This window comes from Calypte anna, chromosome 2 (assembly GCF_003957555.1).
Source record: "Calypte anna isolate BGI_N300 chromosome 2, bCalAnn1_v1.p, whole genome shotgun sequence".
In the NCBI taxonomy this organism is placed as follows: Eukaryota; Metazoa; Chordata; class Aves; order Apodiformes; family Trochilidae; genus Calypte; species Calypte anna.
This window is the reverse complement of record NC_044245.1, coordinates 62,468,641-62,489,259: the sequence shown is the minus strand read 5'-3', so window position 1 is coordinate 62,489,259 and position 20,619 is coordinate 62,468,641. Positions and strand designations below refer to the sequence as shown.

The 20,619-nt window shown below is 41.0% G+C and overlaps 1 protein-coding gene across 1 annotated transcript in view; it reads right to left on the bottom strand.

The window, feature by feature from the left end:
* Window positions 1-20,619, bottom strand: part of JARID2 (jumonji and AT-rich interaction domain containing 2) — a 224,889-nt gene that overhangs the window by 92,406 nt on the left and 111,864 nt on the right. The window contains 1 exon segment of the mRNA XM_030444491.1: window positions 7,625-7,766. Within this exon segment, the coding sequence (XP_030300351.1) occupies window positions 7,625-7,766 (142 nt within the window).

Here is a 20,619-nt window from a genome sequence, read left to right as displayed (position 1 = left end):
AGCCATCAGACAACAGCTGAACTGTAATATCAAGTTAAGAAAAGACCAAGCAAGAGCACAGATCCAAGTGCAATATGACAGAAGAAATCAGATGCCGCGAAGAGTCATGTTAACCCAAACATCAAGCTAGAATCTTATATATAAACAGTGGTTTCTGTAGATCAAAATGCCTCTTCTATAGTGACACACAAATTTGCTTGGGAAAAATGTCTCTCAGTACCTAATCAATTATTTCTTACATTGGTCCAGAGGAAGCTTTCCCTGGTATTTAAGCAGTCAGCATCCAGCCTGTCAAACACATAGGGGAGATGAATAAAGTGAATGACAGCATGGATGGGTTATAAAGCAGCTGAAATAGAGTCTGCCATAAACAGAAACAACTGCACCCGTCCAGTCTGGCTTTGGAAACTCCCCTGGTGCCCCAGGGACTGAGCCCAAGCTCAAGGTCATGAAGACCTCCTCCTGCAACTCTGACTTCTGAAGAGAGGGTGGCAAGTGAGGACAAGCAAGTTTGAATTGGACATTGCTTAACACTTCTCAGCTGCTATAAATTATACTTTAATAATTATGAAATCACTACTCAGACAAGTTGTTTTCATAGCTGTCTACTCACAAAGTTAAAGTGTTTCCAGATTTTTGAACATTGTATTTTTGCCTGGCAGATAGAAGAATCCATGTAAAAAACTTTTGTTTTGCTCCTTATGAAAATACTTATAAAAACATTAATCACTTGATTTTTTTCCTTTTCAAGCTACACAGAATGATCTCCTTGACTTGCATTATAAAAGAAGGTAATCTGTCTTTTTACTATTCCTGTGCAAACCTTTTCCAATGGAGTATTATTGTTTTGTTTATACAGCTTGTTATTTAAATATAAATGTGGTGCACTAAAAATATATTCCGCTCATATCACAATTTCCAGAGGGGAGTGGAAAAAAAATAAGAAAATTATTATACATAAATCTTACTGCCATTTTGGTTTTATTGTGGATCAATGTAGTTCATCATAAACATATAGCTAGTGCAGATTTGCATAGCCTACTGAAATGAGAAAAAAAAAAAGACACCTGGTTGATAACTGGGATTATACTGTGTTGTAGCAGGCAACAGCTGAACACAAATACATCATGTAGTGTTTCAATTAATGAAAACACTATTCACTGAAAAGATTTGGCAAAAACACATCAAAATGATGAGCAGTCTCCCACTTTTACACCTGAGTCATAATACACTGCTCTACCCATCACCTATGGCACCAAGCAGAAATCCCTCACAAACTTACATATGTGGGAAGGGGACTGACCTTGTTTTGTGCCCTGCATAGAAAGTGCTAGGTCTAGTGCTAAAGGGACTGTTCATTATTAACTAGAAAAACAATGTGACGTAAAAGAAAAAGGAAAAAAAAGCCAACCCAAATCCACCTCAATCTTTTGACAGCTCGGCTGCAAGGCAGTCTTTTGCAGCTCAAGTTAAAAATGATATATTATTAAAAGAAAACGCTTAAATTAGCAGCTTGCCTAACACAGAGAAGCTTGCCTAGCCTTGACTGGCTTTTTTTTTTTGTGCTGAGTGTGCAATATGGTTTTGCCAGCCAGGCTGCCAGCTGTGCAGACAGCAGCCAAAGGAGAGCACTGACTCACCTCCCCTTCCTTGGCCACATACTGACACCTTTTCCATTGACAGATCTTGATACTCATCTCACTCCACAGTGAAACAGTTCAAGGAGTAAAACTGGCATCTAAAATATATTTTTTAAGAAAAAGACAAACGGGAAGATGGAGCAGGCAGCAGGAAGACAGCATTAACCAAGGGGCAGCAGCACATCCCACGGGTTGGCCTTGCTGTAGCACACAACCACACTTCTGATTGTCACATGATTGAGGCCATTAGCAGAAAGCTGCTGTATTAATTAAAGGCCTTAGAAGATTCCTAATAAGCCAGTTCTAGCCAATCTAGCTGTGGCAGCTTAAAACACTACTGCTCCCCAGTGGGTTGTTCTTTCCTTCTGCTGCCAGAACCATTCCCTGTAGCAGGACTGGATGAGCATCTTCTCCTGTGCACTGCGCACACTCAGCCCAAGGGATGACACACGTCCTCTCTGCCACCTCTGCAATGGGGCAAAATTTCTTCTGCTCTATTTTTATTCTAAATGAAACAAACCTCTTTGTCACCCTGAGTGGAGAAAATAACCTGATATTAAGTAAAAAAAACCAACCCTAAATTTAAAGCTTAATGACTATTTTCAACAGTCAACCTCCTTCTGCTTCTCACAGCCTTCTGTTAAACAGAGCTCTACAATAAAAGATAAATCCATTTGTGCATTTGGCAATTCCTTGTGTGCATTTCTGGGAAGGCCCCATCTTAATAAGTAGCCACCTGATTAGTAACAGGAAGCAATCAATAGCCTGCTATCACCAAAGATGAAGGCACTGTCACACTGAGCCTGCTCTGAACATATTTCTTCTTGGGCAAGGTGAGCAACTGTTGCTAGAAAGCATAGAGCTGTCTGTGCACACTGTTATTAATTGCCAGTGGTTAAAGTCTTAAGAGTTATCCATAAAAATGTACAAGCATCCAGCACGGTGACTTAAACACCTTTGGCCAGTTACCTATTGACCTTCTCAGCAGTGTCCCAGCTGGAAATTGGAGATTCATACCAAGAAGAGGCAGCTACACTGAAGTTATAGGCCTCTCCTCCTTCAGCAATCACCTCTTTTATGGATTTTTTAAAAGGCATGGTATTCACTCAGTGAAGACCATCCAACCTGATAGCTTATCAAGCCTGTATACCAATGTTTATGTCTTTCAAAACCATTTAACTAACTAGCTCTCACATGGCAGCTAGACAGCAACCCATTGCACAACAGATTCAGTGTAACATTTGAATCCTTAGCTTTTGCCAAATATTACAGTAATGCAGGCTGAAAACAGCATTTACTACTCAGGATCAACCCTGTCCTTCCCCCCCCCATCCCTGCATATCTGGTTACTTGCAATAGACACAGCTCAGACTACTGCAAGTATTGCCCCTTCTTTAAGTGGAAAATCAAACACATCTAAGTATTTATAAGTCCTGATCTTGCTGCTGTTGCCACTGCCAACCTTCCTTAAACCCCATTTACTGTGTAAGTAGGGCTTACAATTTCTTGACTGATCTGGAGACTTTGCACCTACAAAGCCGTGCATGTACTATATTCATACAACCACCAAGCTGCAATGTGCAGCACCACAAAATGGCAGGTTGCACATTTTCAGTATGCAGAAACATGGTTTCTGTTGCAATCTAAAACCTTACACTCAAAATTAAATGAAAAAGATGGACTTTCCCCATTGGCTGCAAACAAGTCCCAGAGAGCAAAAGTGTTCATTACTGACAAAGTACCCACAAAGTCTAGCTAGAGCCATTTGAAGCCCAACAGCACTGGGCTACAGTGTTCAAAAGCCTGGTCCAAAGCATTGAAGAGAATTTCTGAACAAAATCTGTAGCACTATACTCAGTCAGCATACTTTCACCAGAAGAGCCATCTCTGTCCTCCCATCACAATGCTCTCTTTAAGGCATGTATGGCTCTTCACTCAAGTTCGCAAGTTATGTGGATTGAAAGGGATTGAAACTGGAAAGAAGGAAAGAAAGAAAAAAAAAAAAAAAAAAAAAAAAAAGAAAGAAAAAAAGTAAAAAAAAAAAAAAAAAAAAAGCAAAGTTTTAAATTTGAAGCAGGGCTTGGTTGGGAATTCTACTGTTGTGTTATGCATCTTGGCATGAACGTGTGAAACATGGAACACTCAGCAGTAATCCCTTTACTGGTCAGCAGGCAGGCTGGTAAGGATTTACCTCCCCCACCCCAGACGCTTGTCAGAATCTACATATCTACAACTGAGTTCTCTGACCAGTAACTCATTCAGAGCATTCACTGCCTAGTTTTGACCCAAGGAAAATCTACATCAGAGGTGGCTGGCACAGTGAGACCACAAGGTAATGCTAACTGCTGGCAAACTCACCTGCCACGCAGCTTACTACTAGAACTGGCACTTGCTATTCATCCAGGCTCTAGTGCAAATAAACTCTGACACTGGAAGAGTTTGGATCAACTATAAATGCAAATTAAAACCACAAATTCTGCATAAACACACGTATCTATCTCCCTATTCCATTTCTATATTTTGACCAGATCTATCAGGGGGAGAAGTGCTGCCAAATCAGTCCACTGAACCGACCAACTTGCAGACCAGAAGACTGCCAGACACAACAGCTGGGAAGAGGAGGAAAGGAGAAACTGGCAGTAGGCTGCTTCCACAGCAGCAGCCTGCCTCCTTTATTTAACTGTGCTTATTTGCTTAGTGCTCTCCTTGCTTCATAGAATCATAGAATTTTCAGGGTTGGAAGGGACTTCTAAGATCATGTAGTTCCAACCCCCCTGTCATGGGCAGGGATACCTCCAACTAGATCAGGTTGCTCAGCGCCCTGTCCACCCTGGCCTTAAAAACTTCTAGGAATGATGGGGCTTCCATCACCTTCTGGGCAACCTGTTCCAGTATTTTACCACTTATGGTGAAGAACTTCTTCCTAACATCTAATCTAAATCTGCCCTCCGCTAGTTTGAAACCATTCCCCCTAGTCCTATCACTACCTGAAATCCTAAAAAGTCCCTCACCAGCTTTCTTGTAGGCCCCCTTCAGATACTGGAAGGCTACAATGAGGTCTCCTCGGAGCCTTCTCCTCTCCAGACTGAATAACCCCACCTCTCTGTCTCCCTTCATAGCAGAGATGCTCCAGACCTCTGGTCATCCTCATGGCCCTTCTCTGGACATGCGCCTGCACGTCCATGTCCCTCCTATAAAAGGGGCTCCAATGTTTCTATCACTGGTGTGAAATACAAGGGATCTGTTCCTCTAAAAGATACAAGGTTCCAAGTTTCCAAAAGAACTATTCCTGTCATACACCAAAAAAATGCCAACCCCCAAAACTCATAAAACCACTATATACATTACACATATCCACAGTTCAAACACCAGGGGAAACCTGGTACTCAAAACTCACTGTATTATACAGAATAAGTTTCAAACATGTATGCTTCCCTAAGGGTACCAATCCTTAAAATCATTTCACTGCATATACCATCAGCTATACACCACAGTATTAGCAGAAAACAAATTCTCTGTTCAGAGAGGCAAAAAAGCTGCACAAAGTACACGCTAAAGCTAGTGTTTGGATGTTCATTAGTATAAAGGTGCCAGAAGCTGTACACACAGCTGAACAGACAATTGAAACCTTTAATTTTGAGGAAGTTCAAGGGAAGACAAGGAAGGCACAACTCCCCACAACTTGATGAGCTGAGGCAGTGAACCCACAGATCCTGCTTCTGTCCCACGGCCCCTCCTCATCCTTCTGCACATTCTTTGTTCCCCCAACACTCCTGGCACAACAATTTGTTGGATCCCAAGACAACGTAGATTGAGGAAGTATTACATATTCAACTAAACAAAACAATCTAAAAGGAAGCAAGAGGAAGACATCAAAACACTCAACATGCTGCAATACACCTTGAGAGAACGAGCCCCTATGAGGTCCTTCTGCAGAGAGGAGACTGGAGGAGGAAAAAAAGTAAACAGAAGTCTGTGTTGCCTTAAAGGCAACTGCAGCAACAAATGTAATAGTATGTCAACAGTTCAACATGCATGAAGAACGGAAATGATGGCTTGTCTTCCAAGAAAAACAAAAAGATATTTTCATCATAGTTTCTCTTTTGGGGGGGTTTTAATCCAAAAACTACAAGAGGCACAAAGTTCCCTACTATTGGGCCTGAACCACTCAGTTGTTTGTCAAGTGTCTGAGCTCCCACAGCCAAAAACTAGGAAATATTCACAGAATCATAGAATTGTGTTGCTTGGAAAAGACCTTTGAGATCACCAAGTCCAACCATTAGCCTAGCACTGCCAAGTCCACAACTAAACCATGTCTTTAAGCATCACATTTACATCTTTTAAATACCTCCAGGGATGGTGACTCAACCAGCATGTTCCAATGCTTAACAATCCTTTCATTGAAGAAATTTTTACCTAATATCCAGTCTAAACCTTCTCTGGTGCAACTTAAGCCTATTTGCTCCTGTCTTGTTTCCTCCAAAAAAATTTTGCCTAAAATTCTGAAATGCCATTTCTTGGGACAGTGATGTAGCAATCTCACTCATTCCTGAAGCTGCACCAGCAGCAGGAAGATCAGAACAGAGAAGCCTTCACCAAGGTTAAAATTAGAGAGCACTGGCAAAAAGTCTCAATCCATCTTCCTCTCACTATTTTTTTAAAATCCAAATCAGCTCCTTGAATCTACTCACAGAATGTCCCTATAAGCAGCTGTGTGAGCATCACTCTGGAATGAGGGGACAAAGCAAGTGCAGCGGGCAGCAAAAATTCCTTAGGGTAACATGTAAGCAACAGTTAAAACACTGTGAAGTGATGACCACTGTCTCCAAGGATCATACCTACAGCAGGTATCACCTAAATTTCTATGCAGAAAGCCTCTGTTGTATTTCATCAAGCCAAAATTAAACACGCAAATATTTTTCCTCTAACCACCAGTATGATGCAGTAAGCCTTACAAACCCTCTACCAGAACAGAAGATATTACAAATTTTATTCTGATACCAGAGGAGCTAACTAGACTTAAGAGTTTGTTTCTTGGAGGGTAGAACAGGTTGTGAGGACCAGTAGTGAGGGATCCAGGAACAAAGTGTCCTGCAAAGAAACACCCTCCTCACCCCATCAGACTTCTCAGGGGAATCATAGGGTCACACAGAAAATAAGAATACTTCTTTTGTTTGAAAGAGAACTTCAGTTCATGGTTCATTTTGGTTTGGGCCTAGGATGCAAGAAGTGTGTAGGAAAAAAGCTGAGAAAGCATGTTCCATTTCTTTCTTTTAAACAGCATTTTTCAGCCAGCCTGTTTTGATTCTTACTTCATACAGAGGACAACACCCAGCCTCCTGCATTCTTAGCATATTTTGTATAATAGTTTGGCTCGAGTCCTATGATTTTAACCCATATTTTGGTCATTCAGGCTAAGAACTCATAGCTGTTTAACAGTAAAGATGCTGCATCTTGCCACATCAGTATCAAAAAACAGTCCTTTGCAACCAAGAACCATCACAGTGCCTTAATATACACTTTCTCTACTAGAAGCATGTTAGCATGGGGTTTTTTTGTTTTTTTTTAACCTTACATGGTTTCACTCACAGATAGTTAAAAATAACATTAACACTGATTACTTTAGTGATGCTTCATTTGAAACTACACATACATACATACTGATATGTCCCTGAGAAGCCAAAGCCAGGAGAGAAGGAAGGAAGGCAGGAGGGGAGAGTCCATTTAACTTAGCAATCAACCTCTACTACAAAACAGCAATTGTTTTTCCATGCTTTCCAAAACAACAATAAGAAACACCAACACCAATGGATTGTGTAAAGTTTACTATATCCTCACTGTCAGTAGAAGGACTCCACACTGGAAAATCTGCTTACGGTAGAGCACTATGTGCAGCCATACTCTGCTGATAGCATAATTACAATCTGATAGCACAAAAAGCACAAAGCAGTAAAGCTGTACTTTAATCATAATGCACTACTGACCTTTTCCTCGAGGGCCCTTCTTCAAAATCCGAAGAACCAACATCGTTGCTCGTTGAGGACACTTGGGATGCATCATCCTTCTCATTCTCAAGCTGTTCTGATCCTGGTCCTAATCCTTTAGATTGGCCATTAGTGAGAAGTCCTGCAAACGTGACAAAGTAATACACAATATTCAAAACCTGCATCACCAGTGCCAAAAGGATTTTACAAAAATTCATTCATAACACCAACAGTAGAGAGATGATGCCCAAAGCAACCACCTTGCAAAGAGATAGGCTGATAACATCTATTTTGCATGGAAGCATCCAACAAGAACCTGCCTGATTCTGTTTCCAATTCAGTCAACCCCCAATCTCAAATAACTACTCTATGGGTGTTTGCAGTCTTATTTATAATCTCATACATCTCTTATTCATAAAGGGACACAGCTTAGAACTGTTTTACAGAACACCTGTTGATTGGCATAAATGAAAGTCTTTTATGTTTTTGGAGATCAATATAAAATTAAGCTACCATTCAGTCAATTTGTTGTCATCTTGCTCTTCGTTCTGTTGCCTCCAACAATTGCAATTTATAATCCTTTACCAAAAAAAGCCTAAAACCTTTAGGGGTGGACATCTAATACCTGTGCTTCAACTCAGATTCTTCTAGCCAAATGTCACTCAACTACAGAAACTGCAGAATGCCAGTAAAGGCACACAAGGCAGGGGAAAAGTCTGCCACACCTGCCTTCCCTTTTGTGCCTCTTCTCTCCTGATGGAATACTATAGCAAATAGTGTCACACAGATGGAAGACAGCACTGGGTCCTGTACAATCATAAAGTTTAGCAAATTTTTGCATTTTCTACTCAAACGAGTAATATAATTTTACTCTTGCAAACAACAGGAGACAGTGATGCCACTCAGACTTAAGGAAGAATTACATTAGTAACATATCCTTCAGAAGGCTTTGGGTTGAGAGAGAGGAAATTACAAAGAATTTTATCAGCTCACTATTTAGTTGGTGTTTAAGAGTTTATTACCAGAGGAGCTGCAAATTTATCCAGGAGGATGCTTTCCCATTTCTCCACCAAAATACTTTTGAAATGGCATAAGAAATTTCTGCTTCTCAGCTTTATTTCCTCAGCAAAACACTGGTAGGACTCCCCTCAGTCATTTCAGTCCCCCCTTTTTTTTAACTGCACCGTAGAAAACAGGGAAGGGGGTAACCCCTTCCAAGATAAGATGGCCAGCAAATTTTAAGAGTACTAAAGCAAAAATGTTTACTAACAGGAGTTCAGAAGTTACTACCAGTAGTATATTAGCACTACATCATTTCAGTCCTCTGTTTTCAGGAAAATCACCATCTAGGACCATCAGTGCCCTTACTCATTGCATAACCAAGCATTCGACCAAGCTCAGCTTCAAAGAGACACTGAAGGCAGAGCAAGAAATCTCCTCCAGCAAGCTGCCTGCCCTAAGTTCTGGTGCCTCAGCCACAGCCAAACCCACCCTCCCTCCCCACAAGGCCATTTACTCTCTGGTTGCTTGGGCACTATGACCGAGTGTGACACATCCATCTGCTAGTGGGCTCTGAACTTTTCAGTACTTCTGATTCCAATCCAATTGCTCCAACTGCCCATTTTTAAACACCCTAAGCTAAAGTCTGCATCATATCACTAAATCATACCACTGTCTTCTTTTTTCCAGTCAAAGCTTGTTCTTACTCATTCTGAAATACACCAAATTTATCTTGACTTGCTGTCAGAAGTGGCTATGTGGTGGCCACATGCTGCAGTTTCTGTATGCTGTTTTAAAAATGCTAAATACATAGGAGAAGTCAGGAGGTTTTGTTGTGGTTGGTTTGGGGGTTTTTGTGAGGAACATGGAATAAACTGGTAGCTCTTTTTTTTTCTTCCTAATATGGAACCCAAAAAACCCTAAAGTTGGAACTAAGCAGCAATTTTTGCATTAAAATGTCTCTTCTAGCCAGCCTGAGATTGGCAGGGAGACATTAAATGACCCAATTTACATTTTCACTCCCTTTTATTAAATTTCTTTTTATTTTTCCTTTCCATTAAAGAGGTCACAAACTGTGACCCAACAAATAATACAGATTTCAATATCAGCACATGATACTACAACAGGGTTTGTAACATAACACAGTGATACACTGTGGTGTGACAGCAACACTTCAAAGCACTCTCAATGAAATGAAGGTGAGTTTTTAGAAGACATCACATAGATTACATTTCTATGCTGGAGCCCTAGTGTGAAAGTTTATTCTAAAAATGCTTCAACTTTTGCTTTGCATTTTTCCATGAGACTACTGCTGATAAAACATATAATTTTTGAACTCCAGAGAAGCCTAAATCAGGCATACCATCAGAGGCCTGATACTCAGTAACTTAACTCTCATGGCAGAATTTGATTATGTCTTCCAAAAGCAATATTTGTTCTGGACACCTGCCATATGTAAAACTCAGCAACATAAAGTATATGAGTCAAGAAAATCACCTTTTGGGCTTTCAACTTGCATGCACTTGGTAGGCAATTTTTATTCATGCTTTCACCCAACCAAACCATCAGTGCACTAGTGAGACAAGCATGATTTATGTCTCCTAGAGAAAAATATTATTCATCATAACCAGCACCATCCCAAAACCAAATAATATTGCTGATAACTGAAGTTAGCTAACATCAGCTGAAACCAATTAAAACAAGCATCCTAAAATGGAGGTATAAAAGCACAGATGAGAGATACTGATAAATAATGGGAATAAGTGTCATGTTCTACTGGTTTGCTGGGCCAGCATAATTGCAAAATCCACTCTGAAGTGATGAAAACCACAGACAGCTACAGTCCACAGCCTACTCCCATGCACTGGAAAGAAAGCACATGCTAAAGTAGGCTGTTTTAAGGTTTATTGCCACTCAATCATTTTTATATTAAATGCATTCTGCTTGCCCCCAGATACCATTTCCTTCAAACGCCACTCCTGCTATCTCTTGCTGCAATAAACCTTTTCTGTCTCACACAAACCACGAGTTATAAAAGGGTCTGTAAGCCCCAGGATGAGATGCAGATGCTGCAGTTGTACCCAGTGACACTCGGGCACCCCCATCCTCATTAACCAGTTGGCACCAGTGCAGCTGATGGGACGCAGGGGTCTGCTGGTGCAGTGCATGAGCAGAGTCCAGCACACACACATCCACATGGGTTTGACTCTCTGGAGCTGCAGGAAGCAGCAAGCATTCCTGTTTCTTAAAAGCTACATACTGCAGTTGTGGATATATATATATATATACACAAAAAGAGAGAAAAGCAACTGAGCAAGAAAATACTCTTGCATTGTCTGAAGAGCTGACCCCTCCTTTCTTTGCTAATCCTGGCTACTTCAGAGCACCCAGCAACAGTCAAGGAAGCAGCAAGCCATCAAGAGCCAAATAAAATCAAAGGGAAAATATTGTTTCTCTAGTGCTTTTCCATGGCAGTGCCCTTCAACCTCTAACCCATGACGCCAGCAAGCCCTGGCTCATGGCAAAGCCCGTGACCAGTTATGTTCCCAGCTGCTGGAGAGCTGGCAGCAGCTGCCTGCCCCTTGCCCACTGGGCTCATCTCAGCTCCAGCTCTCCCTGCCTTCTCTTTGCAGCTGGACTCATGACCAACAACAAGGCCTGAATAACTAAGGCAGAGTAAATGAGGGCTGATAAAGCCAGACTTTATTCCTGTAATATAAAATGTTTGGTTTACAAGTCGAATTCGATTTTTTTTAATGCTTTAAAAAAAACCAAGGCCTCACCAAAATTAAACCTGAAAGTAAAGTAGCTTGTATTATAAATCAGTGTAGGATTTAATATATTAAAATTACTTATGTGAAATAATAATTCATATATACAGTGAAGCAGTGCATATTTGCTGCCAAAGTTTAAAAGTAACTGAAAGACTGAATAGCTCAAAGTCACTGAATAAGCACTGCTTTAAAACTGAGAAAGTCACTAATAAGAAATTTTTTAATTAGGTCAGAAATTCAGAAACCCACATATCAAACATCATCTCTGGTCCCTTAAATACATCGTCCTGACTCTTAACTGATCAAGACCAGATACTTTAGGAGAAAAGCCACTCACTAATTCTTAGTAATTAGAAAGAGCAGCTTAAAACTGAAACATCTGAGTGACCTGTGATAGCAAACTGCAATTTTAGTTAAATGCTGCTTAAAAAGAGAAAAAATCCCAGCAAATATGAATATTACATCACTATGGTACAAGCTGAGGCATGCAGAAAAATCCTTTCTGCCTTCTGCACCCCAGTCATTATTAAAGAGGCTTCTATCACCTCCTTTTTATTTGCTTCCATGCCCTGAATGTTTTCAAATCTGTGACTACAAGTTTGGTTTTTCACATGCAGGAAGGGCTCTGCAATGAGATGAACCATACCCTCTAGGGCGATCCAGATAGAATATGGATATCATGGGTTTACAACATTTGTGGAGCATGCTCCCACTTCTTTCCACTGCATCTCACCGTACCCTTTGACTCTCAGTTGTTAACTGAGAGGAGGTTTTGCTGAGCTTTCCCCACCAATGGCCATGTCTCTTTCAGGAAAAACTGTGTGTGTAAAGAACAGTTACAGCCGCTAAAATGAGCCTACCTCGTAATAGTCTAGCAAGTAAGACTTACTATTCCAGTGCAGGCAGGGCTTAATTTCTATTAGTACAGATTTGCTAACTTTTCAATTTTTTGTGATAGACACACACAATCTGCAACTCTATTCTCAAGCCACAATCTAACCCATCTCTGCCACCTGGAGAGAGGGCTGACAAGCAGGGCAGATCTTAGGAGCACTTGAACACATGATGCAAAATCACAGTACCTGGGTATGAACCATACAATAGAAAACCATAGAATCATAAATACATAGGCTGAAAAAGAGAAGCAGAAAGCAGCAACATAATCGAAGATGGAAAAAATGCAAGAGAGGGTTTGGGGTTAGTTAGCTGGTTTTAAGAACAGATGAGATTACAATTACTGTTATGTTCTTCATTATTAAAGTTCCTGAATAAGCAGGAAACCAAAGGGGAGCATCTGAACAAATCTCAGTATCATGTGGTTAGTTGAACAAAGAGGCTGGGTAAAGGAACTTTCACAATGTTTCCAAAACAGTATTTCTACATCACTTATTCTAACGTCAGAAACTCATCTGAGCATGAACATTTCAGTGTTCTTACAAGAAGACAGCAACACCTATTTTAGTTTGCTATTTCCCAGTCCTGAGACTGCTTAAAAAAGAAACACGTTCAGTTGTATTTCACACTCAGAGTCAACTCACAAAGCCATCACAGTAGAAAAACCATCAGTCACCACCACACAAACACAAGCCAGATACCAGAACTGACCTAAATAAGAAAGATTTCAACAAGACCATATATGCACCTTTCTATATGGGATTAACATCAACTAACAGCCAGTCCACAGAGTTCAGGGCAGGGGAGCCACACTACATATCTCAGCTACATGTAAAATACATAATTCAGGTCCCAAGTGCTTCTTAACCACCTACTTCCCACTGCCAACAAATACTGGGTTTGTCTCCTCCCAGCACTCCTGTCCTTGCATTCCTCCCTGATCCCTTCAAGCTGAACTCTCCAGGCTGCTACAGAGGACCAGTTTCCAGGGCAATTGGCAAAAAACCAAACACAAGTTACAAGAAGCTAAAAGAGTGGATTTACTCGAAGCAGCATTCTTTGGGCACCAGGAAGATGGTGTTATTTATGACATGAAATAGCATTTATTGTGGTAACACTGGCACAGAGGTAAAGCTTTGTTCACTTATAGAGTTAACATGCCCATCCCAACTTCAGCTGGCAGTCTTAGGAGTTGTACAGAAAAGCTTTATTTGAAACACACAAAAACAATAGTGATTTTCTTCTTTTGGCACTGTCCCATTTAGGAGAGATGCCACAAGTATTAGAAAGCTAGGTGGTTAACCATTCCACATCACAGTCTGACAGGGCTGTGCCACCCGAACATGGACAAACTCTTGAGTACAACCACACCGTGAAAGATCACCAAAATGGGTCCTATACCTAAAATACAGAGGGGACAAAAGTTACTAACTTCAGCTCTTAAAAGTATTTATTCTGGCCCTTGAATTACTCTTATTAAAATAGACATAAAAATAAACCGACAGCTCCCCTACACATCTTTTTTTACCTGCACCTAAGAATTGCAGGACTTAGCGGTTATGAGCTGTAACTTTACACAAAAGTTTACTTGAAAAGTATCACCCATTTTTCAGAAGTAATAGACAAATAGCTGCAACACAATATAAATTCACATCCTGTCGTCTGTAGCCCCAAATTTATCTTCTACCAACAATGTCCTTACACATTAGATTACGTGCTGAAACAACTACCAAAATCTTGGTAGACACGTTAAATAAAGCCATTAATCATTTGATGCAAAGTTTAAACATACCAGTGCCCCTAAAACATCTGCAGCGTGCATTAATCAGCACACTGTACAGAGTTACTGTATTTAGCTGTTGTACAGCTATGCACAAAAGATAATTTAGTTTTATAGTGCAAATGCCATCTGTCACATTGTCACAGCATGACAAGGTATCACATTACATATTAAACAGACAACATGCCTCGAAAATAGGACCTATTTCCATGCCACGGTTGTCTTAGAGACTAAAGGACTAGGTTTTCACAGTAGTAACATAATTTAAAAAACAAAATAAAACATTTTTCTCTGGGATAAGAGAGATACCTATTCCCTGCTCACGTTTGAAGGATACCTGTCATCAAAAAATGCTATTTTGATCTCATTCAGTAATGCAACACCAGGAGAGTTTTCTGTCTCTAAATAAAAAATAAAAAAATAAATGAAACACAGCATGAAACAGTCGTTGTTTATATCACATGATGTTCTGTGTTGTCACCAGGATGGTAATTAGCGGTATGTGGGCTTTTCAGATGACAAGCCACTGGACATTAGGTTGATTGTAGCACATAACAGAGCATATGCATAAAGCAATACTGTTATGCCAAAAACTGTTAGCAAATAGCTTGTACAGTCTTCATAAATGACTAGATGAGTGCTTTTATATGTAGATATACATCATTACTATGGAACCCAAGCACGAATGACATTACAGCACAAGATGTGTTTGTCAGCCTGTCAAAAGACAACATCACCAAAGGGAACTGATTAAATAATACAGGTTGAAAGAAGCTCCTTACTCCCATTACATCTCCATCCAAAATTGCTATTAAGCAAACAAAGACATTTATGCGATGGTTTTCTGCATATGAGCCCATTATCATTATACCTCTTAGCAGTGTTAATTGAAATTATATTGTTCTGGTGTTTCAACACGATACTTTTAAGGATGTTTGGTTCTGGTTTTGTTTGGAAGGAGCTGGGTGGGTGGGGTGGTGCTATTAAACTGGTAGAAACAAGAATATTACAATCAAATACGAACCTAATTTAATTCTGCCCGTAAACTACCCCAGGCTATAGGACATACTTCAAGACTTGGTTTTATTTATGAAATAATGCATCTGGAAGGAATTTAAAATTAAAAAAGAAATCTACCAGTGCCTGCGACATATCCTACATCAAGAAAAAACATACCTGAAATCTATGCTTCTCTTTTTTTAGGTTTACACAAAGAAAAAGAAATATTTAAAGAGACACACTTCTCTGATTAAAGGGCATTTCTCCGCTTTAAAGGACACATTGAAAACTGCAACCCCATTTCTCTACAGGCAAGACAAACAATGGCTTCTGGCACCTTCTTCTTTATAAGGTAGAAGGGAGGCCATGAGCCTGCAGTCCATGTGGCATGGCCTGGACCAAGGAGGGAACAGAAATCAGGCTGAGTAGCAGGTGGGTGTGCCTACACAGGTGATGGAGACAGCAGCAGTTATGCTGACAAAAAAGCTGGGGGAACAAACAGATCTCTCCTAAGTCCCCTTCCTACAAACGCAGAGAGAGGATTAAGTGAGAGCTTCAAACCACAAATAGTTACTTTGAATTTTGTCAATTCTGTTTAATTTTAAGAAAGAAAAAAAGGAAATGAAAGGAATGGTTGCTCCGGGACCCAAAAGCTAGGGCTATCCCAAACGAAGGAGAGCAGAGAGGAGGAAAGAGAGCTGATGGCAACCATCCTACCAGCTGCTCCCTATCTCTTATACCAATACCAATGTGCTATCCAGCTCCTACCAATTGCCCCTGGAGCTGTATGATTAAGAGGAGAGCAACAGCTTTTCTAATTAAGAAAGTTTTAGGCTGTAGGTCAGTAGGTTCTGACAAACAGAAACACAGTTCATTTTATAGTACCATAAGCAGCCCCTGTTAGCTCTGGGGACGCTAACACCCAATACTCTTCCATCCTGTTGCCAAGGAATCACAGGTTTTGATGTGGGCAGCTTGCATCCACCTCTGTCCCCCAGATCCTCCTGACTGTATGTCAGAAAGATTGAGAGGAACAAGGTGCTTTCACATGCAAGACCCTAGCTATAGACTCAGAGCTGTGGGTAGAGAAGGCAAAAAGCCCTCTGCAGGGCCAACCAGCAGAAAGACAGCTTGGTTAGGATGTGAGGACCTGAACTCTGTCCAGATGCAGCCACCACCCAGAAGGTTCCTGTGAAGGGTCACCTCCCTCCCCAAGCTCACCCGCCTGTAAAATAAAGGATAGTGTGAACCACCACCAGAGAAGCACAAGGGAGGGATACAGACAGTAAGCATGACATGAGACATGGAGTTATTATTAAAATCCCTCAGTGGTGTGTGCCTCATGTTGATTTTGGCACTGGACAGAGTGGTTTTTATTTCTCCCCAAGGAGAACAAGTGCCCTTTGATTTGCAGTTATGCCAGGGACATCTGTCCTACAGGACATGTTCTCTTGTTTGGTAATAAAATATACAATCTGGAAACAGAATTACACATGCATTTTATTTTAAATTACAGGCACAAGCAAGTCCACAAGTCCAATATATCTCTACTTAGTTCAAGGATAGCAGTGATAGAAAAATGGGCATAACCACTGCGAGAGAGAAAAGTCTAAGTTCTCAGGTATTAAAAAAATTATCAGTGACATACAACTAAATTATTCTTTGGGGTTTATGCCAAAACCATCATGCCTTGTTTATCCTGCCTTTTCTGGACAGTTTTATGACTGAATGGAGAACCAGTAGGGTAACATCCCATGAGAGGAGAGAATCAAGGAAACCCTCAACATGCCTGTGAAGGAATGCATTTAATTTTAAAATACTTTGTTTCTGCCACTTTCATTCGGTTTAAATCTATTTGACAGTTACTTGGACAAAAGTTACTGACTCAATTTCTAAAGTATTTTTGTCTATTAATGCCTTCACCAATATCCTTTAATGTGAGGGAGGACGCATGGATTAATCTGGAAAATAGGAATTAAGTGAAGCAAGCTAGTCAGCATTTTAGGTCTCTGTCTCCTGTATGTGAGCACCAAAGGAAGAAAATTCTTCTCCATTTTAATTCACTTTTACAGATCTCTCTCAACTGCAATACACCACTAGCAGTCCCATTTTTTATTAATTACTTCCCTCCACTCAGGCTTTACCAGAATTTGCTTTTGGGTTCAGTAACACACTTTATATCACCTCAGAGTTCAGCATCTGCTAGGAATGGATGGACAAAGTAACAATAAATCCACACTTCAAAAATCCTTGGCACCAAGGGACTAGATAGATTCATGGGGGGGAGAAAAAAAAAATTAAAAATACATTCTGGTAATTTAAGTACCATGAGAAGGAAAGATATGCCAAGAGCATGTCTCCAGACAACAGCTATTCTATACTAAAAAGTAAAAATTAGCAACTGTGTCTCCACAGAGTATAAACGAAGGAGGAAGAAGGAAGGTAAACGCAAACACAGCAAAGCAAGGAACAGCCTGCTAATTGAAAGAAAATCCATCATATGAATGTGCAAATAAAACAACAAGGGAAATAAAAGGGCGTGCAGTCTCACACTGCTAGCAATGAATACTTAGGAGCCTGAAAAGAGAGAGGCTTAGCAAGGCTTGGCTGTTTGTTACGATTTCTAGGAAACCCTTACAGGCTGTATAATTCAAACCCAGCATATCTGCATGAAACCAGAAACAACAGCAAAACAGCATCTTGATGAACATTTGCTTCATGCTTTTGCTCTGACAAGGCATGGTTCCTACTCCTCTGGTGCTGAGGGATCACACAAACAGGACAGGCTTATGATCTCATCAGATGTAGGTGACAAAAGGGCTGTTTCTGGAACCTCAGTCACAGTCAACCATCTTCTTGAGCTCCCAAACCAGCAGGGGCTGAGCCAGCAACGCCACTGTGCTTGTCTACAGTAGCCCAGCCCTTTAGAGGAGCAGCTTGTGTTAACTTCTTTCTCATGTAAACCAAATTAAATTAAACGACTGGAGCAGTAAGTGTAGGACTTGACTTCTATGTATGCCTCAACACTGAGCAAAACATCAGACTCTGGAACAGGAGGAGGATTCTACCATAGCAGTGTGTTGCAGGAAAGAGGATGGGGAAAGGATAAGACAAGTGCCAGGAAGCCCTTTCGGAGAGGTTATCCTCTGCTTGTCCCTAATTCTGCCTCTGTGTGACAAAAGCTATGAAAGGCAAATGCCGAATGACATACTTCTAATTGCACAGTCCATTTGATATTTTAATGCATGTCATTTAGGATTTGCCTTTCATTACTTTTGCCAGCAGCACGGGCAGCCCTCCAAACAGATAGAAGAAACACTTTTCCCCCCGATGTGACACAAGCTATGTGCTCGTTTGCTGCAAGAACACACAGTCCTGTAATGCAGCAGCAGTGATTCTCCCACACAGACAGCAGATACAGGTACAGGAATTCAGCCCTTCCTTCACTGGAGATGCTTTGAGCTTTCAGTCAAAGAAAAGGAGGGAGAGAGTCCTCCTCCTGTCCTGGGAAAAAAGAATTTCAGCTAAATGCTAGGTGTTCTACAAGAACGCAAGTCATATATGACAGAGATTTGAATTAAACCATTTTAATTACTTTCACTCCCCATTTTCAATAACTTTTTAGTGAACATGCTCTCCTTAACTCTGAGATCATCCATCAGCCAGCTTCAGGAGTCGAGCTGTCAACCTCTTTTGCTGACAAGGACTTTTTTTTTTTTTTCCTGGCACGCCACCTCCTTCTACTAAGCAGTTGAATTCTAATCTCTTTGGAGTTTTGAGCAATTAAGTATCTACCAACTTTAAAAAAAAACCCCAAAACAAACAGAATGCAAACAACAAAACAAACAAAAATAATGAAGGAAAAAAAACCCAAAACCGGGGGGGGGGGTGGAAGGGAGGGAACAAACCAACCAAAAACCCCACCACTAACATCCCCAAAAGGAAAGCAGGCCACAGCCACTTATAACTTAACACCCTAGCCTCTTCAGCAACATGCCAGACAGCCCTCCCCTTACCACAGGTCAGGGCAGCCCAGGCAGCAGGGCAGGGAAGCTGGGAAGGAGGGAAGCAGGAAAGCAGGGAAGCAGGAAAGCAGGAAAGCAGGAAAGCAGGAAAGCAGGAAAGCAGGAAAGCAGGAAAGCAGGAAAGCAGGCTGCCTCCTCCAGGACTGGGGATGCGCTGGCACCCCCTGCAGCCAAATTTCCAATTGCCTGCCAGCCTGAGCACTAGCCTATCTGTTGAGAGTCTAAACTTGTAGGCTTGACAACCCCTCCAGCATAAGGCCCTGTGACATTCCAGGAGGAAGAGAGGGAAGAAAGCTGCCTGAGTAATTCCCAAACACTTCTTCTTAAGCCATTGGTTTCCCAGGGTTTTGTCTGTAACCCTAAATTTCATGCACAATGCTCGGCAGATCACTGCTAGTAGGGAAGGGGAACACTCTTCAGGGAAAAAGGCAGTAATTGCTTTTACTGGGAGTGAAAGTGAACCCTTCCTCTTGACACCATCTACCCAATGCACCATTCATTTCCTCTCCTTCACCAAAAGCACCTAACATGCCACCATAAAAAAACTCAGACATCTGGAAAGTCCCCAAAATTCAGTCTTTGAACTTTCGGTATGCTTTCCTTCTTGCCATTGGTTTTACCTTTAGCTTGCTATACTGACTATAAGATTATTTTTATTTTTTGTGTAATACTTGGTATGATTTTGATGTATGAAACAGCAATGTGGCCATAAAAATATTTTTTCCTCCACACATTAGGCAAGTGTATTTTAAACATATTTCCAACAACAGGTTGCTTTAAAAAACAAATAAAAAAACACATACCTATCTTTCTGTGAAATCTGTTCTTGCAGAACTGTATTCACCTCTTGCCAGGAGGAAGGGACTTCTTGGTTTTGTTTGTTTGGGAGGTTTTTTTGGTGGTTTTTGGTTTTTGGGTTTTTTTTGGGGGGGGGTCGTTGGGTTTCTTTTTTGTTTCTTTTTTCTTTTCTTTTTATAGGGACAGGCAGGTGAGTATCATTTCCTCACTTTCTTGAATTAAAGGTTGGAGGAGAGCACACTTCACACACTTCACATTTGGGATGAAGAGCTGCTCTGCTGATTCAGCCCTCTATAATCTGTTTGCAGAGTTATTCTCAGGGGAGAGGATGCTCGTGACAATGACAGTGACAAGTACAATGTTTAGAGTAACTACTGCAAAATTAAATCACAAGTGCAATAGGAAACCCCAAAGCAAATGAACAAATTGTTCTGCCATATGAGTGCCCAGGAGCAATGACATTTCACCTCTCCTCAAGCACAAGCCTAAGATGGGGATCCCAGGCCATCTTACACATGATGCTGACAGTGGTAGCAGGGGCTGGCAGATGTCTATCTGATGCACAGCAACCATCTACCTGCTGGGCACACCCAATGGAAAAAACATACCAGAAGTAAGTAAATTTGTATCTGGGAAGATTCTTGGGGAAAACCCCTGCCCTCCCAGACCACCTCCAGCACTACAGTGACTTAGAGAGCAGGTGAAGGGACAAAGCAGGAGGAGCCC